This window comes from Staurois parvus, unplaced genomic scaffold (assembly GCF_062004578.1).
Source record: "Staurois parvus isolate SC_StPar_1 unplaced genomic scaffold, SC_StPar_1.0 ptg000334l, whole genome shotgun sequence".
Taxonomy (NCBI): Eukaryota; Metazoa; Chordata; class Amphibia; order Anura; family Ranidae; genus Staurois; species Staurois parvus.
The window spans coordinates 339,024-365,716 of NW_028318130.1; the positions used below are offsets into that span (position 1 = coordinate 339,024).

Below are 26,693 nucleotides of genomic sequence, written 5' to 3' on the forward strand. Positions count from 1 at the left end.
CGGTCAAAGTCTCTGGCTGCAGCCACTTCCTGCTCAGGTGAATGAGATCATACATCTGTGACCTGGGAGGTTTCCCAAGCCGAAAAGTCCAATTATGTACCCGCTGAGCACGGACAGCGAGGGTAACACCCAACCGGGCCAAAATTTCCACTTTTAGCACATCATAGTTTTTGGCTTGGTCCGGCTCCAGGTCATAGTAAGCTTTTTGCGATTCTCCAGTTAATAATGGGGCCATCAATCCAGCCCACTGTTCTTTAGGCCACTTTTCCCTTTCAGCAGTCCTTTCAAAGGTGGTTAGAAACACCTCCGGATCATCCTCTCCAGTCATTTTTGGCAATAAACGACCCACAGAAAATGATGGTGTTTTACCAGAATCATCACCAGCCTCAGTCTGCTGCCTCTGCTGGAGCTGCTTCAAAACAGCCTCAATTTGTTTCTGGTATTTCTGGTCCTGTTGCACCAGCAATTCCCTATGGCGGACCTCTGCTTGTTCCAAGGCCTTCTGCTGGGCTGCAATGCTCTGCTGGAAACTTGCATTTGCCTGCTGTTGATTGGCATTTGCCTGTTGTTGATTGGCATTTGCCAGAGCCAACTGTCTGATTGTCTCCTCCATGCTGGCCTTTAGTTACCACAACTGCCCGCATCCTCCACCATATGTAACAAGGTTAGCTCGGCAGCGGGTGTGTGTGACCCCCTGGATGGGTGCACAACACAAAAAGATAGGCACAGCACAACAATAGTGGAGGTGAAAACAAACAGGTGCAATTTATTTACAATATTTACAGAAAAAATGATAAACAAAAAGAGACATCAAAATAAATCCTGGCCAACTTGGCTACTTACTGCAACAACAGCTTTTCCCTAGCTACCCACTAGGTACAGCCTGCTGCTATACCTAGTTGCTAGGACTGGGAGGTTAGCCACACAGGCTTTGGTCTCTCTGCACACAGATAACAGGTCAGCTCCCCAGACAGTTCAGGCACAGATCTGGTTCCAGGGTGGAGCAACTCCCTAAGCACTCTGGGAAGCTTTATACAAGTGTTAATGAGCCCACTACCTTCAGCTGGGCTCATTATCTCAGTGCTGAAGGACTCAGCACTTCCCTCTAGTGGTACAAATCCCCATAAACCCTGAATCTCGGACAAATATATCGTCCATCCAGGACGCAACCAGGTGATTTCACCTGCCTACTGTCACAATATATATACAGTATATAGTACCTAGACACTTGAAGCTTGGTTCAGTTAAAGTACATTGGGGTATGAAGTCAGCCTCTGCAAGAGTTAACACAGGTTCAACAAGTTGAACAAGTAGTTGCAAGTAACAAGAGACTAGTATTAAGTACAAGTAGCCTGTCATGAAGCATGGTACCTGTGCTAGGTGAGGTGTTGTCCGGTAGCGAAGGAGTTGCTTCAGGGGCTCCCTCCTCAGCGGTCTGTTTCCCATAGCAGATCCAACTCATGAAGGCCCTCAGCCGAACCAACACCAGGTACGGGAAGCAAGTGGAACAAACTGCACACATGAGGTCTGCACCAGGTGCATGGGGTGACTTCATTCTGTTACTGGGAGTGATGCAACAGAGGTACTCTGGACAGGTGGAGTGGGCATAGGCTTTGCATGTTCCTTCTAAATGCAACAATTAAACTCAAAGTGTACATTTACATGGGACCAGAAGGTTCGCTTGAATCTGGCTTATTTACTCAAAGTACATAGTGTTTGGCTCATCTATAAGTTAAAGGACTGCTTTATACCATTATTTATGACTTCCATTATAACAAAATGGAAAGATCATAGCACCACTACAAACCTGACAAGAGAAGGCCGCTCACCAAATCTCACAGACTGGGTACAAAATGCATTCAGCTGTATTCTCCGCATTCTCTCGACAGCGTGTCATTGCAGTGTATAGAATCAGCAGTCACAGCTATCCACATGCAGCAGTGAATTCCAGCCGAAGGAATCAATAGATTCTTGCCGCTGGGATTTTTAGCATTGATAAATGCTTGTGCAAACGGAGCTTTAATCAGATATGCAAGAAAAAGCCCCAAAACCCATGTTCAGCTTTTCAATCACGCTTCAGGAGGTACATACATTGTCTTCACCTATAGCAAGGTGTATCCATCACTATCACAGCAAATATAGGAAATAATTGATGTTGCTATAGCTGCACTGCAGCCTCCCCAAATAGAAGAAAAGGTCAGTTTTCATAGCTCTTTTTCACACCAGCCTGCATGTAGGCAGACTGCGCACAAGTTGAATAGCTAGACAATGGCTGACCCAGGCTGGGAGTGGGTTAATGTGTTTCCTGGGCTTTTGGATCCAGCCTATCTACCTTTATTATAAATAAGGGGGAAGGCTAGGTTCCAAGAACTTTGGCCTGCTCAGAAGAAGGATGTGATTGCTGCAGAGGAGGACTGCTGCACCTTGTGGTCCATTGGAGGTACCGGGAGTCCAGAGGTCAACCAGCTTCTGGATATTGCCAAACGTGGACCACTACTTTGTTGTGGTATGCCTGGGCAGCTTAGTAGAGTTAGTCAAGGGATGTTCACGAACAATGTCCATGTTGAACTGCATCACCAAAATGTTTTAGTATAAGTTGCATCAAGCGTTCCAAGCCTGGATTGAATTTATTTAAAGAGGTGCATGATGGTCCTTAGCATGTTAAAGAATTAAGGTCAGTAAAGCACAAATGGGTTATGAAGCAACACCACTACAAGAAGGGTTAACACATCAAGACACATGGCGGAGGAAAGCACTTGTTATGGGTAACCAATGGTGTCAAGTGTACAGCAGCTTGTCATGAAACATGGTACCCAGTGGGGTGGAGGGTCCTCTGGTAGTGAGGGGGTCATTGGTCTGGCTCCCTCCCCAGCGGTCAGTTTCCCAGTGTAATCGGGACCAAATCTGCGTTACGGAGACCCGCAGCCCAGCCATGGAGTACAGGAGAGTGAAGGATTTAGGGAACAAAACAAACAAGGTATGCACTGGAGCTTGGCAGGACCCCATTCTGCCACTGGGAGTGAGGTGGCAGAGGTACGCTGGACAAGTGGAGAGAGCATGGGCTCAGCAGTATTCCTCTTCAATTCAATATTTTATAAGAGGGTGTGCAGTGACTTGGGATAAAAGACTTCACAGGGGAACTTTGTACATCACAACACACAGTGCACGGCCCACCTCTAAGCTGGAGAACTGCCATAATGTTTGACTGTCACATGAACGCGGTCCATGCCTGGTCCTGGGCATTGGTGAGAGTGTGCGCGGCAAAAGGTACCCCGCACGTGCAGGGCATGTGGCCCTACCCACTTACAAGCTAAAACACTGGTATGCTGCGGTTCATTGTGCAGGAAAAATGATGGTTGGTGCAAAGCATCATTACTATGCATCGTACTGTTTACTTTTTTTTTTTTTACATTTGACACTTCATTTAAAGTGGTAGTAAACCCCAAACCAAAAATTTAATATATTGCAGCTTACCAATTATTAGACGTGGTAGCTGCATTCATTTTCTGTTCTTTGGCTTTTTCCCCTCTGTTTTCACCTGGTGATCTGGTCAGTAACACACCTTCCGTATTGCAAAGACACCAGTCTGGAGGAGTGAACACAGAAGGCACAGCAGACAGCAGTATTGTCAGTTTAAGGGAGGGTAGTGTTGATGTATTAGCAGATTTACATACACTAACAAATTGAAGCCAAACTCCACCTCACACTTTATAATCCGTTACAGCAACACATTTTTTTTTCTTTTGGGATAAATGTTTTACTCAAATAAATAAAAACAGATCATTTTAATCACCTTTGCCAGTGGTAAATGATTTGTCTCATTCATGTAAGCTAATACATTCTGCTGGAGAGCTGGAGCATGTGAAAAACAGACTTACTGGCTTGATGACTAGATGAAAGTAGAAGAAAGAAAGCCTAAAAAAGCAAATGAATGTAGCCATGACATCTAAGAATTGGTATGATGAAATATAACGTGTGTTTGTGTTTAATACTGCTTTAAAGCGTTCCTAACCCACAACAGTAAAATCAGTCTGTATTTGTAGTAAAGCATGCTTGTTATACTTTTTGTGGAACCTAAGGGGTTACTCCACTGCATTGTGTAAAAAGATGGTTTGATCCTGTCTTCTCAGATACTCCCCTTCTTTCACTGTTCCTAGTCCATCTGCCATATTACAGAGCAGCAGTTGCAAGTCTGCTCTTGCTCTCTTTGGTGTGTATTGATAATGTTTTTGTTGTTGTTGTTTTTTGGGCGGGATGATCAGCATAGGGCCAATCAGCGCTGTCCGGACAGAGGGTCAGAGGTCATGCTACCTCATAGGACAGTAAGAGAATGAAACCGCTCACAAATTAACCAGTTCTCAGCTGGACACTGATAGAAGTCACAAGACTGCTATATACTGCTGATGAAAAAAGGTATTTAGCAGTTTATATATATAAAATAATTTCATGCTGTGTGTACTGTGGGAGACCAGATAGAGTGAATTCAGGGTCCTGGGTTTAGTAACACGAATGTTGCGACATCCCTGCAGAGACACTCTGCAATGTGCTTGCGATGCATAAAAATGCATACAGGTTGTATTATTTATGAACCATACAGCAATCCATCACAGCTCTGCATTATGGTGTGTACAGGGCACAGCCTTTTTCTATGTGTCCTTGTGATGAGCCTGCAATGATCAGTGCAGATCAACAGCTATGATGTGAAGAAAAGCATCCTGTGATTCAGGGTACAACTGTGTGACACCTGTAGGAGAACTCCATAGCAATGCCTATTCTATAGTTTTCCAAAAATGATCCTTAGCACGTAATCCCTCTGCTATTGCCTTCATTGATTGCTTACATTGACTAATCAAACTACTAGTAAAGCAGACTTTCGATAAAGAGCAGGATTTTTTTTATTGAAAGGAAATGACATTTCCCTCTTCCCAAATTTCGAGAGGGATATGGCTGCAGACTGGAGCTCCACTTTCGACAGGAAACATGTGACCTCCACTCCACTTTTTTTTTAAATAACCTTTAGCGTAACAAACAACTAGTCTGCAGCCATTGGCTGTTTGTTACATTAAAGATAATTTTAAAAAAAGGTGGAATGGAGGTCACATGTTTCCTGTGAAAAGTGGAGCTGGAGTCTGCAGCCAGACTCCTTTGCCAGTCTATAGGGCATGATGCTGCAGCAGTATACACAGCATCGCTTTACGGCACTTGAGGTGGAGTAGATGACACCCGATCTGCCTAATTCTGACAGTCAGCTGATGCAGGCTTCAGTGTCACACCCTCCCTAGCAACGCTCCCTCCTCCCTAGCAACAGCTTCAGCAGCTGCCCGGAAGTGCTGTTCCTCCCCTCACAGGTAGAGGCAGATCAGAGGCCCGGTGATTGCTGTGACCGCCGGAGCTGCTGCGACCCCGCACTGACTCATCTGTGCGGCCCGATAGGCCTTCTCCGGTCCCTGGAGCGGAGGTAGGGGAGGATGCGGCAGGCGGGGCCTCCGGACAGACAGGACAGGTAAGACAGGCCTGGGCTATTGGAACCTTCATACACCGACACTCATTCTCAGGATGGACCGAGCTCAAGCTATGCTCACCTTATCCATGGAGGACCGCAGACGTGGCTGGGGATGGGGGGTGGTAGGCTCACCGGCAACTTTTATCTTTTGCAGCCTCTTTCTCTCACATCATTGTTGGGTGTGTGGGCTCCATTGTGAGACATTGGTCGGAAGGCCAGGCCAGGGCATGTGTTGTATAGAGGAGCTCTTCTCCCATCCTCAGTCTGCCTCTGGCTTGGCCTCCACTGTCTTGAGTCCTGAGATCTCTATACATAGGACAAGAGTGTGAGCCAGGGGCGATCACCTCTGGAAGATGGGATGAGAGGAATGGTCCAAGGTTCCTGAGTGACATTTAATACACTTTAAGTCATTGTAAAGCCTTTTTTCATTTAAATAATAAATATGGTATGCTTACCTGCTCTGTGCAATGGTTTGGCACAGAACACCCCCAACCAGGGCTGCTGTTAAACCCACGGGCCCCATAAAGCCAACCTGGCAGCACCCCACAGTTTCATATACTTTAGTTATAAATGAATGCAGCAAGTGATCAGTACTGATCGCTCATTGTGTTCATTCAGGAAAGGAATGGGCTGGTAAATGGGACATATTTACTGGACCCTTCCCCCATTCTCCATCCTGAAGGACCCTATTGTCCTAGTGCCTGCAGCTGCCGGTGGAAAGTAAAGGATGGAAGCTGGCAGCATTGTGGGGGTGGGGGCACACGGGGTTACTGGGCAGCAGGGGAAAATATGTGATGTGGGGCAATTACTGGAAACCGATCCCCTGTATGGCTCTCTCTGCAGCAGCTGAAAGCCGACGGGAGGGAGAGGAGATAAAGTCAGCTTTCAGCTGCTGCAGAGAGAGCCATACAGGGGATCGGTTCCAATAATCACCCGTCCGCTGTTCCGACCAACCTCCTTGCGCACATCTGATTCACCCAGCTGCCTGGGCCCCCTGCAGGAGGAATGGTGATACCCCCTTATCCACAGCCCTGCCCCCAACCTCCTCTTCTGGCTCCTCCTCTTCTGCATGCACCACCACAGTAAGGCACTTGCTATGGAGGCATTGCTGCAGGCTCACTTCCGAGCTGGGCTGCGAGCGTCCATAGACACACACAGCACCCAACCCCTGTTCTGTTCTCACAGGATTTGATTGACAGCAGCAGCCAATGGCTGTCACAACTGCTTCTATGTCCTATGTAACGGAGGAGAGCGCCGCTTCATATGGGCACAGCGCTGGATTGAGAAAGAATTCAGGTAAGTATGGGGGGGGGGGTATGGGAATACAAACACCGAGACATTTCCTCTTAGATTGTAAGCTCTAATGAGCAGGGTTCTCTGTTTCCTCTTGTACCAAATTGTATTGTAACTGTAATGTCTACCTTCATTTTGTAAAGCGCTGCGCAAACTGTTGGCGCTATATAAATCCTGTATAATAATAATAATTTATCTTAATGCAGAGAATGCATTATCCAGTTCTCTACTGGGCTAATTCTGACAATTCTCTCCTACATGTAAGTCATTATTTTTTGCTAGAAAATCCAATCAGATTATCCACTGCCCTCTATGGAGCGGTGGATGCAAACAGACGTGTCCATTTACACCCACCTGCATTTGATCTGCTAAAAACAGACCGATGTGGAATCGGATTACAGTTGGATGTAACCGGAAATGCGGGCTGTGTCCGCTCCGCGTAAGTAGAACAGACATGGAGCTGTCATCCGTCTGCTCAGTGGACAGATCCCCCCCCTTTTTGAGCAGGTGGATTTGCTGGTGGAGTCCACCCGTGTCAAAGGGGCCTAAAGGTTTTTCTGCATTAAGATAAATAAAACTTTGCACTGCCTGTTACCTTCCCCACACTTACTGGATTCATCACTGTTCCCAGCTGCAAGCCTTCTCTTCTGTATTCCTGGTCTCACAGGCTTTGTTGGTAGAAGCGGGAACCATTGGCTTCTGCTGCTGTCAATAAAATCCTGTGAGGAGGGAGCACGAGACAGGACTGAGCTGCACTTTGTGTGTCTATGCATGCACACAGCCCAGCTTGGGTGTGTGCCCCTATAGCAAGTGGCTTGCTATGGATGCACACACAGACGAGGAGTGGGGGACTCTAGTAGAGGAGCTAAGTGGCCGTTCTGCGCAATACCATTGCTCCGGCAAGTATAAATTTTTAAGTTTTAATTAAAAATAAAATGTGACTTTACAATCACTTTAAAGTGACCCTATCAGGCAAAAAAAAAATACATTGAAAGTTCTTTTTCTTTGCAGTGGAGTGGTTAATATACTTGCCCATTCAGTGGTCCACATCTCCTGACTTTGCTATGGTCCAGTGCTGCAGGCTCCATCAGACTCTTCTATATTTAACCTTTTTTGGGAGTGTCGGAAGCCTCTATCCCCCACTTCGTGTGATAGCTCCTTCCTCCAACCCAATATGTCACTAAAGGGGATACAGGCATTCAACACCCCCAGAAATGTCAAACGCTACAGAGTTTGACCAAGGCTACAAAGATTTACTGGAGCAAAGGTTGGAGACCTGGGCCACAGAAAGGTGAATATAACAGCTTCTATTGTAAGAAACTTCAGATATACTCTTTTTGAGCCTAATTGTAATGTTTTTGGCAATTCTTTCAGAAGTTGTTGCAGTGTCTCTCTAAGCAAATACATTATAAATAATTTCATGCAACTTTCTTAGTGTTGAGTGACATGAAATGCAGGAACTCCACACTGTGAATCCTGTAGGAAAGGGGTATCCAACCTGTGGCCCAACACAAAATTGTTAACTTCCTAAAAATGTTTTTTTTTTTTAATTGTAAAAATGCATTTTCACTTAGCAAACACATGTGGTCGAAGAAAAACTTGACAGTCTCTTTACTGGACTTTTGGACTTCTCTTCCCAAATAAAAATATCCCACCTTGAGAATTGCTATGACATCCATCAAACCAAACATGGATGCGTTTATCAAAACCTGTGTCAAATTGCACTAGTTTTATATTTCCCTGTTTTACACTAATATTACAAAAAAAATTACTATTATTTATTTTAGTGATCCTTAACGTGTGATCTACCTGACTTGTTCTGCTCATCAGTTATCCTTATTGTTAGTGTATTTTTTGTGCTGCCCAAGCCAATTCCTTTTCTTCCAATGTGGTCCAAGGAAGTCAAAAGATTGGATATCCCTGTTGTAGGATAACCTTATTCCCCTATTTGTGTTTTCTGATTGATTGATTCAAGTGCTATCTGTCTTAAATAAAAGGTTCCATTTTCCACTGCTGATTATTTGGCAATGATGAAAATATGGATATAAAATGTAAAAAGCACTTTGGCTATTGATTAAGGCCCCTTGCAAGCAGATGGTCTGAGCAGGTTCTCTTGTTTTTCAGGCGGACCTGATTGGACACCATGGAAGTCTATGGGCAAGGGGATGTAAACGAGTCCATCTAGGTCCAGGGAAATAAATTAAAAAGGTCTACTTCTACCTAGTTGTTACATTTATTTAATATATACTCAAAGGCCAGGAAACATGAATTCCATGTGTTTTGTTTTGTTTTTTTTAATTTTATTTTTATGTTTAAACTAGGAATGCACCGATATATTGGTGGCCGCAATATATTGCCTGAAAATAGCATTATCGCCAGTCACGTCTCATAGACTTTCATGCAACCCTCCCCCCCCATTGAATTAATGTACTACAATTACCACACTACCACAGCTCTATGGCTTGTGGTTCTCAATGAACTACAAGGGTGCTAGTGATCACTCTTGTAGTTCACTGATCTTCTTGATATTCAGTAATGGTCTGCCTATTATTATTATTTATTTATTACAAGTACTTATATAGCGGCGTCAATTTACATATATATATATATATATATCAGTCCCTAACCCTCAAGGGGCTCACAATCTAAAGTCCCTACCTTACATTCATACATACACATACTAGGACCAATTTAGACAGGATCCATTTAACCTACAGCATGTAATACATTTTTTTAAAGGACAAACAACAAAACTAAACAAACTCACTGTTTATTTGAGCAGTGTTAGTTTAAAAATATATAGTGTTGCCGCAGATAAAATGTACACTATTTAGTCTATCATTTGTCCTGTTTAAATTGAGTCTGTTTAAATTATGATTCTGGGAAAAAAAATATAAATACATATATTTACAAACAAAATAAAGTTTAAATATTAAGTTATAATAGAAACACAAAAAAATTAGCGGGAAAATAATCGGAGAGAAGGAGACTAGGGAGTTTATTAGGGCTGATTAGTGTAAACTAAGGGTTAATAAGGGGTTAAAAAGAAATATTTTACTTACTTAAAAAAAAACAAAAAAACTTGTCAGGTTGCTTTAACTGTCTTCATCTGTAGCTCTAAGTTCATCACTTTGATCTACTGATGAAAGAACAGAAAGATACAAATGTAACAATATGTTACATTGTATCTTTGTATAATCACACCTTAGCAGTGTTGTTTAGAAACAATGATGCAGACTGCTTTCTTGACAGCTACAGCTGCTGACTTCTTTTCCGAGTATATACTCCGAGAAGTAGGTATGTTAGGATGGGTGCCCTAAGGCTTCATGTACACTGCAGCTGATAAACTCGCGTGTAGGAGCTTTTCTGTGTTTTTCAGCAGCCCCTGAACTCTCCCTAATGTTTTCCTATGTGTCCATATACACTATGTCGTTTACAGGCAGTTGTTTACAGTCGTTTGTTTTAACACACCAAACTTGCATTCAGGAGTAGATTTTATCAGCGTTTCAAACGCTTGTAAATGTGTGTAAATGCAGCTAACCAGGTTTATTAACATTTGCGTTTGGAAATTTTTTTTAACTCTTCCTTTTCTAGATGCTGTCCAGAGTCTTTTTTCATGATGAAAAATGCATGCAAAGCGGTTTCCCGGTACTCAAATGGACCTGGTACACCATACTTTGAGGTTTCGCATGAAAGAAAATATGTTAGACACTGCTGCAATAATTTCTGCACAGAAATGAGCTGGAACACATCCAAACACCACAAAAAAAAAAAAAAAAAAAAAAAAAAAGATGATCTCAATAAATACTGCTCTCTCTGATTTTGCGCTCTCTATTCCTCTCAAAATGTCTTGAATAGTTAATTTTTTACTGTTATTCAGTGCATTCTGGGCATTTTGGAAGGTCTCCTGAGGTTATCTTTAAAAAAACGCTTCTAAATGCAAACACGCATAAATGCGGTATGCAAACGTGGCTGAACGGATGTTTTTTAACCTACATTTTCCAGCAGTAGGTTTCCATCATTAAGAAGTGTAGTCTGCAACTAGTTATTAGACTCTTCATTAGCAAAGGAATGGTTCACTTGAAAAAAAAAAAAATGATCAGCTGCCATTACATACTAATTTTTAAAGGCATTAGCCTCACTATCTACTGAGTCACTGACCTGGACAAGCATGTGGGGAGGGGTTTTGGAGAACAGCTGCATTCTTCTTTTAGGATAGTAATTCAGTGGGTAGTAAGGTGTATGGAAATAGCACTTTTAAAATGGAAGTCAGCAAAGCCTAGTCCCTTCAGGTTCACATATGTTGAACATATACTGTATTTTGGAATGTTACTTTAACAGATCTGTACAAAGGAAATGTGAAATGTAATACATTTAGCTCTTGCATGCATGTTTCCTGGTGTCTGATATTTTTTCCGTCTTTAGTCTCCCTTTGTGTCTAGTGCTGTTTGCTGTATAAATGGATGTTTTCATCTGTAAAGCATTGCTGGCTCATATGATCTGAATCATGTGTTCAGTACGTATCATAAGACTGGCTTACAGCTTACTCTCATTCACATAGATATCTGCTATATCATTGAGTCTTGGGGGGAAAAAGCTGCATCTTTTGTTAGAAATATTTATTACCTTTTGGGTATGTATTGTGTTTGTCGTTTGGTTACACGTAACTTTCATTGTTCTTTATAACTTTATTTTTTAATATTGATCTCAGTAGAGTTTTTTGTTAATTTATTGTTAAAATTGAAGTCTAGATGAATTACAAAATGTACTGCTATTTATACCAGGTTAGTAGGTATTTTTCTTTTATTTCTGTTTTTGAAGGGTTGTTTCTTTTTTTTTGTGTGTGTGTGTGTGTGTGTGTGTTTTTTTTTTGTTAACTTTTTGGAAAAAATACTTTTATCTGTTGCAGCCTACTATAATTTTCAAAGCCTCCAGGTGACCTCAGCCTTTCTGTGTTTTCTGTCTTCTGTTTGTGGATCAAGTCTGATGCAGCAGAGAACTCCTGTACATGCCCTTCCACAATGATAGAAAATCACTGCTGCTGGAAACTGAATGAAAACTGTCAGTGCAGAAACTGCTGGAGAACAGTCAACATTGGGCCTGAGCAAGAATCCGAATGTTTTTAAGATACTAGTCTTCAGTTTTTGCAGTTATCATTCTGCCTTCATGTTTCGCTTTGTTTGCCTTGTCTGAGCCTGACACTTAAGCTTAGGGATGATGTCTGATAGTTGCTGCCTTGTCAACTGTATGGCCTCTTTCACTTTCCCCCAACACCTGAGAGGGCACAAAGGTTTGAAATAACAGAACCCTCTAGTTAAGCGAAATTTCTCTGTTTTGCATTTTCAGGAATTGGCGGACAGTGCAGGGATTAATATTGATGCATTTTCCATGCACCAACAAAATGCCAATGAACAAGTACTATGTGTTGTTCAACCAGCTGCAGAGTGATTTGTGATGGTTTCTGTTATTATCTAATAGCATGCGCCAAAATATTCAAGAACTTGCGCCAATGTTATAAGTTATATATAGTTCTAAATGCAGATCATTCACAAGGTGGTGTAGATACTGTTCTGAGGAGGGGAAGATGGCAAGGAGCATTGCAGGAGAGGTGTGGTGGATATGTATGGAAGGACCGTCCACCACCATCATGCAGCACGTTTATTTGGTGCATACATTTTTATAAAAAGACCACTGTGTGTCATTCAGAACAATGTAATATTCAGCTGGATAGGCAGTCATGTGCATAACATAAATGCCTTGGATACAATTAGAACAAGAGATGGTTACTAGCACACCATGGATATCCAGAATGAGTCCAAAGCTTTATTCAACTATCGCATTGTTACAGCAGAAGCAATGTTTAAGAGCCTCGCACGACCCCTTTATCGGGCATCTGACACATGCCTCACGAAGGGGTTATGCAAAGCTCTGAAATGTTGCTTCTGCTGGAACAGTGTGATCGATGAATAAAGCTTTGGGCCCATTCTGGAGATCCATGGTGTGCTGGTGACATTCATTTATTCCGACTATCTATGGTTCCAGCAACTGGACACTGCAGCACCTACTTACATACACAGCCATCTCTACATGAACTTGTGCGTCAGAATCTTTGAACACAATTAGAACCCCAGGTACACCCTAGATCGCGGTGTCCTATAAGTTAAAAGCATAGAAAAGTCTTGTTTCTCCTAAGTGTGCCTAGCATTAGCAGTTGATTTGTTTTTTTTGTTTTGTTTTTTTGGATCGTTGAAAATGTGTTTTTTATTATGACTTTTTTGTTGGCAGATTTGTATTCTTAAAGCACACCTGTCACAGAGATTGCACAAAAAGCTAAGAGATGCTGCAAATGAATAGCAGGTTTAGTTGGTGCAGTCATAAATATTATACAGTTTGCTTATAAAGCAGTGAATGTGACTCCAGACATTCCCTGGTGGAGAATATTGCAAATCCATGTGTTTTAACCACTTCAATACCGGGCACTTTTACCCCCTTCCTGCCTGGCCAATTTTCAGGTTTCAGCGCTCTCGCACCTTGAATGACAATTGCGCGGTCATGCAACACTGTACCCAAACTAAACTTTTATCATTTTGTTCATACAACTACAGCTTTCTTTTGGTGGTATTTAATCACCACGGGGTTTTTATTTTGTTGCTAAATTAACAAAAAAAGACAGAAAATTTTGAAATAAAAAACACGTTTCTTTGTTTCTGTTATAAAACTTTGCAAATATAGAATTGTTCTTCATAAATTTAGGCCAAAATGTATTCTGCTACATTTCTTTGGTGAAAATAACTCAAATCGGTGTTTAATATTTAGTCTGTAGGAAAGTTATAGAGTTCATAAACTATGGGATATATCTGAAAATTGATCATTCCTGAAGTACTGACAGCCAATCTAATTTCTTGAGGCCCACAATTGTCAGAACAGTACAGATATCTCCCAAATGACCCCTTATTGCAAACTAGACAGTCCGATGCATAGGGCAATAGGGCAGCATGGGGCCCCTGTGTGCTTGCCCAAACTCAAAAAAGCCTATGAAAAAGGTACCAGGGGCATCTCATGGGGCCCCCTACTGACCTCGGGCAGTGCCGAATTTCCAAATGTTCAGTCCACCCCTGGACGTATTTCATAAGAGGCATCGTGAGTTTTTTGAAGTTGCAATTTTTTTGGCATAATTTTTCAGAAAATGAAGAAATTAAAAAAAATTATTTTCACAATTTGTTTTTTTTTTTATACATACTGTCACCAGTGCAGTACAGCGTCACCATATAACTGGTGTGGCGGTGATCAGGGACACTGACTGGTGACAGTAAGGAAAAAAAAAAGATAATTATTTTCAATTTTTTTTTAAGATTTTTTTTTTCCATATTACACTATGACCAAAGTAGTATAATGTTATTATAGTAACATTGCAGTACTTTGGGGAAGCGATCAATATTTTTTTTTTACACAATTTGATTGCTTATAGCAAAGAATTTCTTTGCTATAAACAAGCATTTAACTGAATGAAATCAATTCATTCAGCTTTTTTTGTTGTGACTAGCTGTGATTGGCCACTGCTAATCACATGATACAGATGGGCTGTGATTGGCCCAGCCTGTGCATGTGATCACTGTGACCATTCACAGCTAGACACACTCGTATACAATGGATGGCATGAAAGGAAGCCATCCATTGTATACAACGGTCATGTGACCTGCTGTGATTGGTCACAGCTGGTCACATGGTACTGGCAATGGGCCCGGTACATAGATCTGTCATCGGCCGTGTACGAGGTACATAGCCAGTGACAGATCTCGCCACAGCACGGTCCAGAGAATGTTTAGTAAACGTTCAGCTGGCCATAGATGGATTGAAATTTGTCCGGTTCAGCACTGTGCGAATTTCAAATTGTTTGGGCAGGCTTGTTGTACTGAAGTCCATCTATGGATCGACTTCAGTATAACCATCCTGTCAATTTTTTTTGTTTTGTTCGATCGTTGCAGTCTGGTGGTGGAAAAATCTCCCTCTGTCAGTATAAAATAGCTCAGGGGGAAGGATTCCCCCATCAACACTGAATGTGTTTTTGGGGGAATCAAGCTATTTTCCTCCAACCTATGGTTGAAGGAAAGAAAATTGATTAATTTATTACATCAATGCCTTACATTCACTGCAATATAAATAAACCTGTAACTTTTGGAGGAGTTAAATTGTGTTGCTGTTTCACTGGAAAACAATAGCACTTTCATCTGTTTTCTAACTTCTTCTATTTGCTAATCTCCTAGTATAGCAAGTCACCAGGCTTGTTTGCCTCTGTAAACAATATATTATTGCCTAATCTTACTAAACAAGTGGTTTAGAATACTGTCATCTATATCTTAGGGCAACTTTACTTGTACACTTGCAACATTAAATTTGTGAAATAAATATTAGGCCTCTTGCCCACGGTACTGATGTTTGAGCATCAGCATTTCTTAATGTAATTTCAAGCATTTTTGTTGCACGTATGCACACATATTCAAAGCATATTTATGCTTGTATTTGTGCATATGCACATTAATGCGTACAATACATTCCTGGGCAAAAATCCATTAATATTTATAGTCACATGCACCTATTTGCATGCATTTGTGCGTATCGGTGCAAAATACCGACTGAGAACGCAGATTTTTTTTTTTTCACTTCAGGAATACGCAGCACTTATTTATGTGCCTCTGTGTTCAGGCATATTTTAAACAATGGGCTGCATGTTAGATCATTAAGGGGAAAAAATGCTGTACTGAGCTTTTTCAAGCTACGGTGTGCTGGAGGCCTTACCATCATAACCACATTAGCTCTTCCATCAGTTCTACACTAATGCTATTCTTCACAGGATATATGCATGTAACTTCTACCCAGCAGTGCAGTGTGCAGAAACCCATAGCTATATGAAATCTCTGGACTGACCGGACCTGACTGCTATGGGTTACTGCACATTAGCCATGCCGTTTGTGCTGCCTTCCTGAAAAAAGTGGGATATCGAGCATTTGCAGACATTTTCTGATTGCGGATCGCAAATGCACTGTTCTATGGTGTTCAGTAAGCGGTTAAAAGCATTTTGACTGTGTGTAATATCTGCTTATAAATTAGTAATTCGTTTTAGATGTAGGTTTATAACTAAATCATTTTGACGTTTTAATGATTATTATATGCATCAAAAAACAGGTGGTCAAGCATCTAAATGGAGTCTGAGCAGCTGTTTCAGAGAAGCTACTACCGGAACAGTTACAACAGTATTACTAGTGCAAGCAGTGACGAGGAACTCCTGGATGGAGCTGGGGGAATGATGGACTTCCATACCCTGGAAGATGACCACTTGCTAGATGGTGATACCTTACTTGGTAAGTCTTTTATGGTAATTTTTTTTTTTCACCCTACAATAACCATGTTCATATTGTAGGAGGTAGCATTGTAAAACTTGCATTCCAAATTAAATGCAGACACATACCATAAAGCAAAACTTCACCCTCTCAATCAACATAAACGTTTTTAATCCTTTTGCTGCTAGCATTAATAAATAGATAGGAAAGTATAGCATATTTACTTGTGTTTTAAACTTTTTTTTTTTTTTACATCAATTACTTCCTGGTTTCCAGGTCTAAGCAAATGATGTAATTCATCCCAGGAATCTTCATAAGTGTGGGAGGTGTCTTCTCAGCTAATCACACCTTCCTGCCTGCATGCCTGAGCTAAGGGCAGATGGATTCCAGGAAGTAAATGCTACATTAATCATCTGCCCTTTCTCAATTTTGCTACAGCTAGAAATACTAGGAGGGTGTTTTTGCAAATCAGCAAAGTAAAGCATGGAGACATGGATGGAAGAGGGAGTTTGCTTTGAAAAATAAAAATTATTTAAATAGAGTTTTTTTGGTTTATGGTGCTCAGATACAGTGTAGTTCCACTTTTAAGATGGCTTCCAGTGTTCCTGGGGAAAAGATGCATTTTATTTAATGTTATATGAACAAATAAAACTTTCCAATTTTTTTTCTAGCATTAGTTAAAATGTTTCTTGAAGGAGTTATCTTTTGTTAGTTTTCAGTCATATTGCTTGTAATGTTATGTGATCACTTGAGCTATTAAATGGTGCATAATGAAACCTTTTTTTTAGGGCACGTTCACACCACTACACACATTGCATTGCATGTGATAAGGTAGATCACAGCAATATGTACATGTGTTGCATTGTGTTTCCATGCATTGCCATTTGCGCTCCAATGCACATCTACAGTGGGCTGCACCTTAAAGTTTCATCCACAACTTACCGTATTTATTCGAGTATAACGCGCAAAATTTTCTACCAAAAAAAGAAATCAAAGTTTGGGTGCGCGTTATAAACGAGGGCTGGGGTGGGGTGACGCAGTGGCGGCCGATCCATTGAGGGCGCAGGCGCTCACTGTACGCGAGGGCGAAGAAAAAAAAACGTCCCCTGTGCCGGCCCCGCCCCTGTAAGGGGCGGCAAAAACGGGATCGTTTTTTTTTTTTTCTACGTCCCCTCGTCGCGTACAGTGGGCGGCCCGAACTGGCGAGATGCACTGGTGGGGTGACGCAGTGGCGGCCGGTCCATTGAGGGCGCAGGCGCTCACTGTACACGAGGGCGAAGAAAAAAAAACGTCCCCTGTGCCGGCCCCGCCCCTTTAAGGGGCGGCGAAAACAGGGGATTGTTTTTCTTTTTCTATGTCCCCTCGTCGCGTACAGTGGGCGGCCCGAACTGGCGAGATACACTGGGGGTGAGAATTCTTATCCGCTGTAACATATGGTCGCCTCTTCATTTCCTTTCCTCGCCTCGCCCACACGTTACGGTAAGCATTGCTGTTTTGCTGTTTTGCACAATTCAGTGTTCTTCATATTTTTGGTTCTTCAAAAAGTGAAACAAAATTTTATACCGATTTTTAATCGAAAATTAGGGGTGCGCATTATACACGTGTGCGCGTTATACTCGAATAAATACGGTACTTTTCTTAATTGTTAATTGAGGGAAATTATAGAAGAAGGAATTCAGAGTTGTATGGGTTATACTGCAATCCACAAGATGATCGGCACAGCCAAAGAAAAGTGTTAGTCGTAGACCCTCCTGCTCCTATAATGCAGTTTATTTTTGGTTTACAAGGTAATTAACATCTTCTCTCCTTAAAGCGGAGTTCCAGCTGAAAAAAAAAAATAAAAGTCATGAGCTACAAAAACTGTAGCTGCTGACTTTTAAAATACAGACACATACCTGTCCCTCGGTCCAGTGGTGTCCTCCCCACCGCTGGTTTCACCAGCCATCTTCTTTCCCTGGTGCCGGCATCTATAGTGTGGGCACCCGGCTGTGACAGCTTGCGGCTTCATAGCCATATGCCCACTGCGCATGCGCGAGAAGCGCTGCCCTTTGTGAATGGCCCTGTAGTCTTCTGGGACCTGTCACGTGTCCCAGAAGACTACAGGGAGGGAGGGAGGTGGAGGACAACTTTCGCTTCCGTTTGTCCAGGCGATTGCAGCAGAAGTGGGAGCGGGTACCTGTCAAATTTGGATACCTGCTCCCCAAAGGTGCCAATTCTTAATGGGGAGCAGGGGACAGAGGCTGAAAGCAGAACTTGCCCTTTTGGGTGGCGCTCCGCATTAAACCTTTTTGCCAGCCAATTTGCTCAGTTTTTATCAGGCCTTTTTTCAGAATTCTCCGATACTGCAGAGCCAAAAGTGCTCACTTTTGCAGTTTTCCGGATTGTTTGGTGCTCCACATAGCCTTGAAGGATGTACCTGGACTACACCAAGCCAAAGCCGCAGGGCTTTGCCAGAGCAAATAGGGGCATCAGCGTCATCCTGGCTCTGAATGCACTGAATGTATCCACTCGCAGAATATTTTGCAGGGAATCTACCAGGTCAGTCATTGTTTGCCTCCATCTATTAGATTTTATGAATCTGGTGGACATCAAGAATGCCTACTTGCACGTCCTCATCTTTCTGGTGCATCGACCCCAGCTGCTTTTTGTGGTGGGCTGACAACACTTTGTTGATGCTCTTCCCTTCAGCCTGTCCACTGGCACCATGTATATTCACCAAGGTGCTCGCCGCAGTGCATGCTTACTGTGATCAAAGGGCATTCCCATTGTGGGATATCTGGATGACCTCTTGTTGAGGTAACACTGGGATCAGTCTTTGGCAGCCAATATCCAAAGGGCTGTTCAGATCCTTTGGAAGTTTGGTTGGATCCTGAAACTTCAGAAGTCAGCACTGGAATCTACTCATCTGGGGTATCTAGATCTTCTCCTAGATATTGCTTGGACCAGAGTTTTTTCCTTCCACCGATCAAGTTTTTTTACTTTTTGCTTGCAGGTTTGGACTTCGAAATTCAGAATCCATTTCACTCCTCTTTTGCATGAGATTTCTGGCCTCCAAGACTTTCAGTTTCACACCAGGCTGTTGCGACTCAACACTCTAGCTACATGGGATGAGTCGGTCCAGTCTTTGGATTTATTGATTTTTTTGACACCTAGGACCAGGTTGTGTTTGGCCTAGTAGCTCATGCATACAGCCTTGGAGTCTGGAAAATCAGTCTGGAAAATTCTCACCAGATATTAGCCTGAAGGGCTGGATGGGTTGGGGGAGGGTGAGTACTGGATACCCTTTCGGTGCAGAGGAATTGATAACTGGAGAAAGCTCATCTCATTATCTACAGTTGTGACCAAAATTATTCAACCCCCACTGAAATTGAGTGTTTTGGCCAGTTTGACATTGCTTTTGATCATTCAGTCATCTTGCTTACATTTACATTAAAGAGGCACTTGTAGGTCAGACAAATATAACATAACAGTTATAATGAAATAACCACAAATGTCTTTTCTGTGCTCACAGCATTATCAGTTTTATTCAACCCCCAAGTGACATTCAATCTTAGTACTTAGTACAGCATCCTTTTACAGTTATAACAGCTTTTAAACGTGAAGCATAGCTTGACACAAGTGTCTTGCAGCGATCTACGGGTATCTTCGCCCATTCTTCATGGGCAAAGGCCTCCAGTTCAGTCACATTCTTAGGCTTGCGCACTGCAACTGCTTTCTTTAAGTCCCACCAGAGGTTCTCAATCGGATTTAAGTCTGGTGACTGCGATGGCCACTCCAAAATGTTCCAGCCTTTCCTCTGCAACCATGCTCTAGTGGACTTGGAGGTATGCTTGGGATCATTGTCCTGTTGAAAGGTCCAACGTCTCCCAAGCCTCAGGTGTGTGACGGACTGCATCACGTTTCCATCCAATATCTCCTGGTACTGAAGAGAATTCATGGTACCTTGCACACGCTGAAGCTTCCCTGTACCTGCAGAAGCAAAACAGCCCCAAAGCATGATTGACCCTCCACCATGCTTCACAGTAGGCAAGGTGTTCTTTTCATCATAGGCCTTGTTCTTCCTCCTCCAAACATAGCGTTGATCCATGGGCCCAAACAGTTCTAATTTTGTTTCATCAGTCCACAGAACACTATCCCACAACTTTTGTGGTTTGTCCACATGGCTTTTGGCATACTGCAGTCGACTCTTCTTATTCTTTGGAGACAGCAAGGGGGTACGCCTGGGAGTTCTGGCACGGAGGCCTTCATTACGCAGTGTGCGTCTTATTGTCTGGGCTGAAACTTCTGTACCCACATCTGACAAATCTTTTCTCAGTTCCTCAGCAGTCACACGGGGACTTCTCTCCACTCTACGCTTCAGGTAGCGCACAGCAGTCGAAGTCAGCATCTTCTTTCTGCCACGACCAGGTAGCGTTTCAACAGTGCCCTTTGCCTTGAATTTGCGAATGATGCTTCCTAAGGTGTCTCTTGGTATGTTTAACATCTTTGCAATCTTCTTATAGCCATTGCCCTTCCTGTGAAGAGAAATCACCTCTTCTCTTGTCTTCCTGGACCATTCTCTTGCCTTCACCATGTTTGTAACCACACCAGTAAATGTCTAGAAGGAGCTGAGTATCACAGTCATTTTAAAGCTGCCTAATTGGTGCTTATTATGCTTGATTGCTGCTCGGTGACATCCACAGGTGTTTTCAATACCTGATGGAAAGCACCTGTATGAACCTCTGTTCTTCAGAGTGGTAGTCTTTAAGGGGTTGAATAATTGTGGCAATGAAGAAACCACATAAGAACCATTTACTACTGTATTACATAAACAATTGATGTCATTTTAGTTGCATTTGGGTAGTTACAACGTCCTTGTAGGATTTGATTCTGAATACAATTCCAAATGTACACTATAGTCCCTAAACCCCTTTACAGCATTGGGGGTTGAATAATTTTGGTCACAACTGTACATATTCAAGCAAATCTGCTGTCCCTTAAATGCTGGACCTCTCGACTGCAAGATCATCGAACTCGGACTTAGTCAGTCGACGCCAATTTACAAGAAGAAACCATAAGTAATGAAGCCCAAAGAGATTCTGGCTGGTTTGAAACTGCAAGTTCCAGTCCTGTCTGCCATGACCATTCCAGGAGTAGAAAACTGGCAAGCTAACTTCTTAGGTCGACAATGTCTGGACTCGTGAGAATGGTCTCTTCACCCTGAAGTATTTCAGGACCTCTGTCTCAAGTGGGGAACAGCAAATTTGGACCTCCTGACATCCAGATTCCACAAGAAATGTAACAAATTTATTTTTAGGTCCAGAGATCTTCTATCAATGGCAGTGGGTGCTCTGGTGACTGTGAAATCTGTTCAACCTGATATGATACTTATGAGCAGCAAAAGGGGCTGCCAATCCTACCATGAAGCAGGGAGGTAACCTGATCATTGGGATAGAAGATCTGGGTGAGATGGGAGAGCTCATGGAGCGTCTGCCAAAAGCCTGATGAAGTCACAGTACCACATCAGCCAGGGCCAATTTGGGGGGAATAAAAACACACACACACACACACACACACACACACACACACACACACACACACACACACACACACACACACACACACACACACACACACACACACACACACACACACACACACACACACACACACACACACACACACACACACACACACACACACACACACACACACACTGTAATGCCCTCCACCTCAATTCTGCAGAGCAGATAAGGAAGGAGTCCCAAGCAGCTGTACATGTTTTAATTGGGAATGTTATATTATCAGAGACAGTATATGGACATGTGCCATCATCCTAGCATATTAAGCTGACGTAAGAATTATTGTAGGTTTAAATTTCAAGGCCACCCAAATTATCATCAAAATTAAACTGCAATATATAATTTTATTAATTTAAAATATCCCACATTTTGCAAGTTAATACAAAGCTACATCAAAGAACAAAAGCTTTGGATATATTATATAATTTATTTTCATTCAACCAGCGGGTGAATGGGGAATCCCTCCCACAACGCTATTGTGTTCTGCCTTTCCCACAATGATCAATGTTGCAGGCTATAGCCCTATAACCCTTTCATAGTCTCATAAAATTAGCAAGGCCTCCTACCAATAAAGCACAATTGCTCACCAGCAAAAACAGACACATGCAGATGGGATATGGCAAGCCAAGTGGATGGTCTCAGAGGTAGCAAAGCCTGTCTGCAATATATGTCCTCCTTAAATACACCCATTCTGAGCGGTGTATGGTTCAACACCCCCCCCCCTCCCCACGGACACCTGTCTTCAGATCTCACGGTTCGTATCTGTGTCCTGGTAGTATAGACATTGAGCGCTGGGACTGGCCCTGCCAGACTCACTGCCAGACTCACTGCCTTGATAATCCAGCACCACTTCTTTTCCAGGGTCATTTTCAACCTACTTCCTGTGAGTCTAGGGTGCCATGACTCTGCCCCCACCCCCATATTCCTTGTTCTCTTGAATCAAACCTCTGAGGTGTCATTAATATTTTACCCTTGGGAGAGGGTTACAGTCTAGCTATTCTCTGTAAAAATGGTGCACTATAAGACTCTGACTGTGAAACCTTAGGGGTATTTTACTGAAGGTAAGTTGGTGGTTCTTCTAACAGCGAAATACCTTTTTGTCTCAGTAGTATGAAACCATAAGAGCCATTTCACACCACAGAAAAGCAGTCTGGATGCATTTCTGCATGCTCGTTTTTGATTTGTTCCAGTGCGTTTTTTGATGCGTTTGTGATGCATTCCCCCCCCCCCTCTTTCCCCCCCCCCATTTTAAATAAGGACATGTGTGTTCCGGTGCACTGAAACTGACTGCACTGGTGTGAGCTAAGCCATTGGAACCAATATAACCTCCAGCTCGTGCATTTTTGATGCAGAGAAAAATCGGATTTGGACTGCATTTGGTATGAACCAGTCCTATAGGAAATTGTTGCAACAGTCTGCATGGTTGCTATATAAGCACATTTTGGTGTGGAATTACATATAGAGATTTGTAGATTAGTCAGTAGAGGGAGCTCTGCATTTGACTCATTTAAATGCCTTACTTTACATGAGGATATTGGCCACATAGGGAAATGCATAGTTTTATGAGTTTAGCTGAATCATAAAATTGCCTTCTGAACAAAGCAGAACAAAGCCATAGCACTCTGTTTATGTAATGAGGGTATACTGTATACTTTCCCCCATGTAGGAATAGAATCATGAACTTTACACAGAAGCTATCTTTTTCAGGACGTTGAAAGACCATGCCCCCATTTTTTCCTTAAAGAACAACTACAGTTCCCAATAGCTTTGGCTGCGCCTCCATTGTGGCACCAATATGGCACATGTGCAGATTTACCAAAGGACACTACCCTGCTCAGCACAAAAATGCTATAAAGTTTAAAAAGAAATGTCCAAGTGTGGGAGAGGGGAGAAGTCAGGGGAAAATTACATGTTTATGTAGGGTGAAGTTCCGCTTTGTCATACTTGTATTTTTTTAAATTGGTACCTTATTATTGTGATCATCAATGGCCCCAAAGACCTCTCCTCCTTACATGTATGTCATAATGCTGTGGAACGGCTGCTTCACATCGCCATCTTCTTTGTGGAAATTGTTGCAACATCCTGCATGGTTGCTATATAAGCATATTTTGGTATGGAATTAGAAAGAGATATTTGTAGGAACAACTATCAAACAATGAATGTTGACTCCCCACACCCTCTGGCGTGATCCCTCTTAAGCAAAGCAGGGAATGGGTTAGGATACTGGGGCAAGTCGTCTTCTTTTTTTTTTAATTTATGAGATTCCTGACCTGTCAGGAGGACGCTCTCTCACACAGTGCCTGGGCACTCTCAGACGAGCTCTCACAATGTTGTGTTGGACACCGCAGGAGGGGGCAGTGACATTATTGTGGTATGGAACCAGTGGCTGAACTAGGAAATCAACTCCTCCTTGGTGTGGTCCGTAGCAATTCTACAGGCAGATTGTGAGGCTGCTGTTACAGAATGTTCTGGGAAATGGGAAAACGATGCATATAAAGTTAAAATGGCCTTTATTGATCTGTGCTTTTAACTGAATCGTTTTGATGATTCAAAGTGTCTCTTTAACCACTTAAGTTCCAGCAACTTTAATCTATATAAACCCCCTTGAATCCCAGGGCTTTTTTCAGGTTTTGGACTTGCAATATATTGTCTTACAGTTGCGGCTTTGTATTGTGGTCAAATTAGCCAACCTTAATGTTGTTTTTTGGAAGTGGATAGTACTCCTTCTTTATTTTTGAAATATGAGGAAATAACATTTTTTTTCCCTGACACCTTTTTTAATTTGTCTAGAATCGAACTATAACAAGTTTGCTTGTTTTTTTCCAAACTATTGAAAACATGGTATAGAAACGATGGTGTATGTGTTAGATTTTATTTATTAAGCTTTTTTTTATCACACTTTGACATGACAGCGTAGGCTCTATCTTTGAAAATATATTAAAATCCCCCATAAATAGCACCATTTTGAACAGAAAACAGTCTAAATTGTTAGATTGTGAATGTGTTGAACATTTTTATAATATAGGGTTTTATACTGGGGCTACTTTAAAGGAAAAAAAGAAAATAAATATCATTGTTCCTATTTATTTTTTTTTTCCTATGATGCTATAAAATACTTTATACTACTCCCTATAGACCACATGGTTATGTTAGGCTCATGGCTTAGAAACAATGGAGTGCATTCTGGCTGTCAATGGCTGAACACTATCAAGTCAGTTTTTTGACAGTGAACTGCATTTATAGTACCCCAAAATGACCATTTATAAAAGTGGACCCATCAAGTTTTTCAGCAAGAGGTTAATACAAAACTAAACCCATCAATGTAACAGTTTGAAAAAAACATTACATTTCCCAGCATACCAGGAATGCTGTCACATTTGCTTGTTCTCTCAACCAAACTGTCAAATCATCAAATGGCTGGTGTCATAACTGATCACATGTGCAGCACCATGGCAGTTGCAGATCAAACATGCTAAGATGGCAACTTCCTTGAAAAGGATAGGAGGGTTTAGTTGCGCTTTAAGTTTGAACCCCAATTTTTCAAAATGCGCTTGGCATCAAAATTGGGGGGAAAAAAGGTTAAAGTTTTACTAAACCCAGGACCCTGCATTTAGTGTGGCTAAGAAATGGTAGGACCCCATTTCGCCAATGTTTTAGTACAGCATATTAAATCTTGCATCATTATACATGCCTTTTTTTGGGAGCAAATAGCACTTCAATCTGGTAAGTGAATAAATCTATTTTATTCCATTTTTTATTTATTGAGAATAAATAGTAACAAAATTAGAGAAAATTAAATTGTCCTGTAATTTTCCCAACACAAAATGTATATAATTTGTGCAATTTCTTTAATTTTCACCAACATATAATCAACAAAGTCTGCTAATTAAAATATCACATTAGTGTGACTTATGGTAGAGCTAGTGCTAGTAGGGATGAGTGGGGGGGATTTCTGCTAGGAGGGAAAATGGGGGGAGGATTTGTGCTAGGAGAGGGGATTTGTGCTGGGAGAGGGGTATTTGGAGGGGGGAGAGGATTTGTGCTCAGAAGGGAAATTTGAGGGGTAGAGGATTTGTGCTACGAGGGGAGATTTGGGGATTAAGAGAATTTGAGCTGAAAGGGGGGATTTGTACTAGAAGAGGGTGCATTGTTTGTTCAGGGAGAATTTTTACTTGCAAAGGGAATTTATGCTTAGTTATGCTGATCCCCATTCAGAAACTGTTTTCGGCACTGCAGGATGAGCTGAGCAAGTCTTCTACCCCTCTGCAGGATAAGCAATGTTCGTATATCTGGCTGTTGATGCACTGACGACCATGACGAACGATGATGAGGAGAACTATGGACGTCTGTGGTCTGTTCAGAGCGGCATTGAACACTCAGTGTAATGATCTGCTGTGTAGATGCGTGTATGGTCTGCCTCGAGCACAGCCTGGGCTGCTGAGTGTAAGGGCAGCATGGCAATATCCAACCATCTTCTCTGATGTCCCTGGACCAAGAGAGCGAGCCCACCAGATAGTCAAATACATAGGCTTCCCCATAATGCCTGGTTGATTCAGCTCTTCTGGGATTTGTAGTTGAAAAGGGGATTTAGAAATACTGGGAGGATTGGCAGTAGGACTACAGGTTGTCTGCTTTCTGACAGGAAGAATGCTTCCTCCTCTATAGACAATTTAATGGTCCAGATCCTGGACATTAGGAGGGAACTTAATAGTCTGTGGTTCATTTTTGCAACGTCCTCTTCTATTCATTGACAGTAGCCAGCAAGAAAGCATACAGGTGGCGCAAACACCTAGCGCATTATCCAAGGTTTATTAAAAAAATGTATAAAAGGACAAAAAACATACCCACAAACATAGCGTGTATATATAAAGTCTGTAAGGCCACAGAGATGGCCGCAATGATGGCATAGTGTCCAACTGGTGGTATCCCCGTAACGTATCGGCAGGCCGATGTACCACCAGTTTGTGAATATGTTTTTTGTCCTTTTTATGTATTTTT

The 26,693-nt window shown here is 42.1% G+C and overlaps 1 protein-coding gene across 2 annotated transcripts in view; it reads left to right on the forward strand.

The window, feature by feature from the left end:
- Nucleotides 1–5,296: 5,296 nt before the first annotated feature.
- The window catches only part of CLCN3 (Cl-/H+ antiporter 3), a 132,279-nt gene continuing 110,882 nt past the window's right edge, over nucleotides 5,297–26,693 (forward strand). The window contains exons 1-2 of one of the 2 annotated variants that reach the window (XM_089684023.1): nucleotides 5,297–5,503; nucleotides 15,980–16,155. In XM_089684023.1, coding sequence (XP_089540149.1) covers nucleotides 15,996–16,155 — 160 coding nt within the window. In that variant the 5' untranslated portion in view covers nucleotides 5,297–5,503; nucleotides 15,980–15,995. The remainder of the gene's footprint in view (nucleotides 5,504–15,979; nucleotides 16,156–26,693) is intronic. The other variant, XM_089684025.1, reaches the window with a different exon arrangement.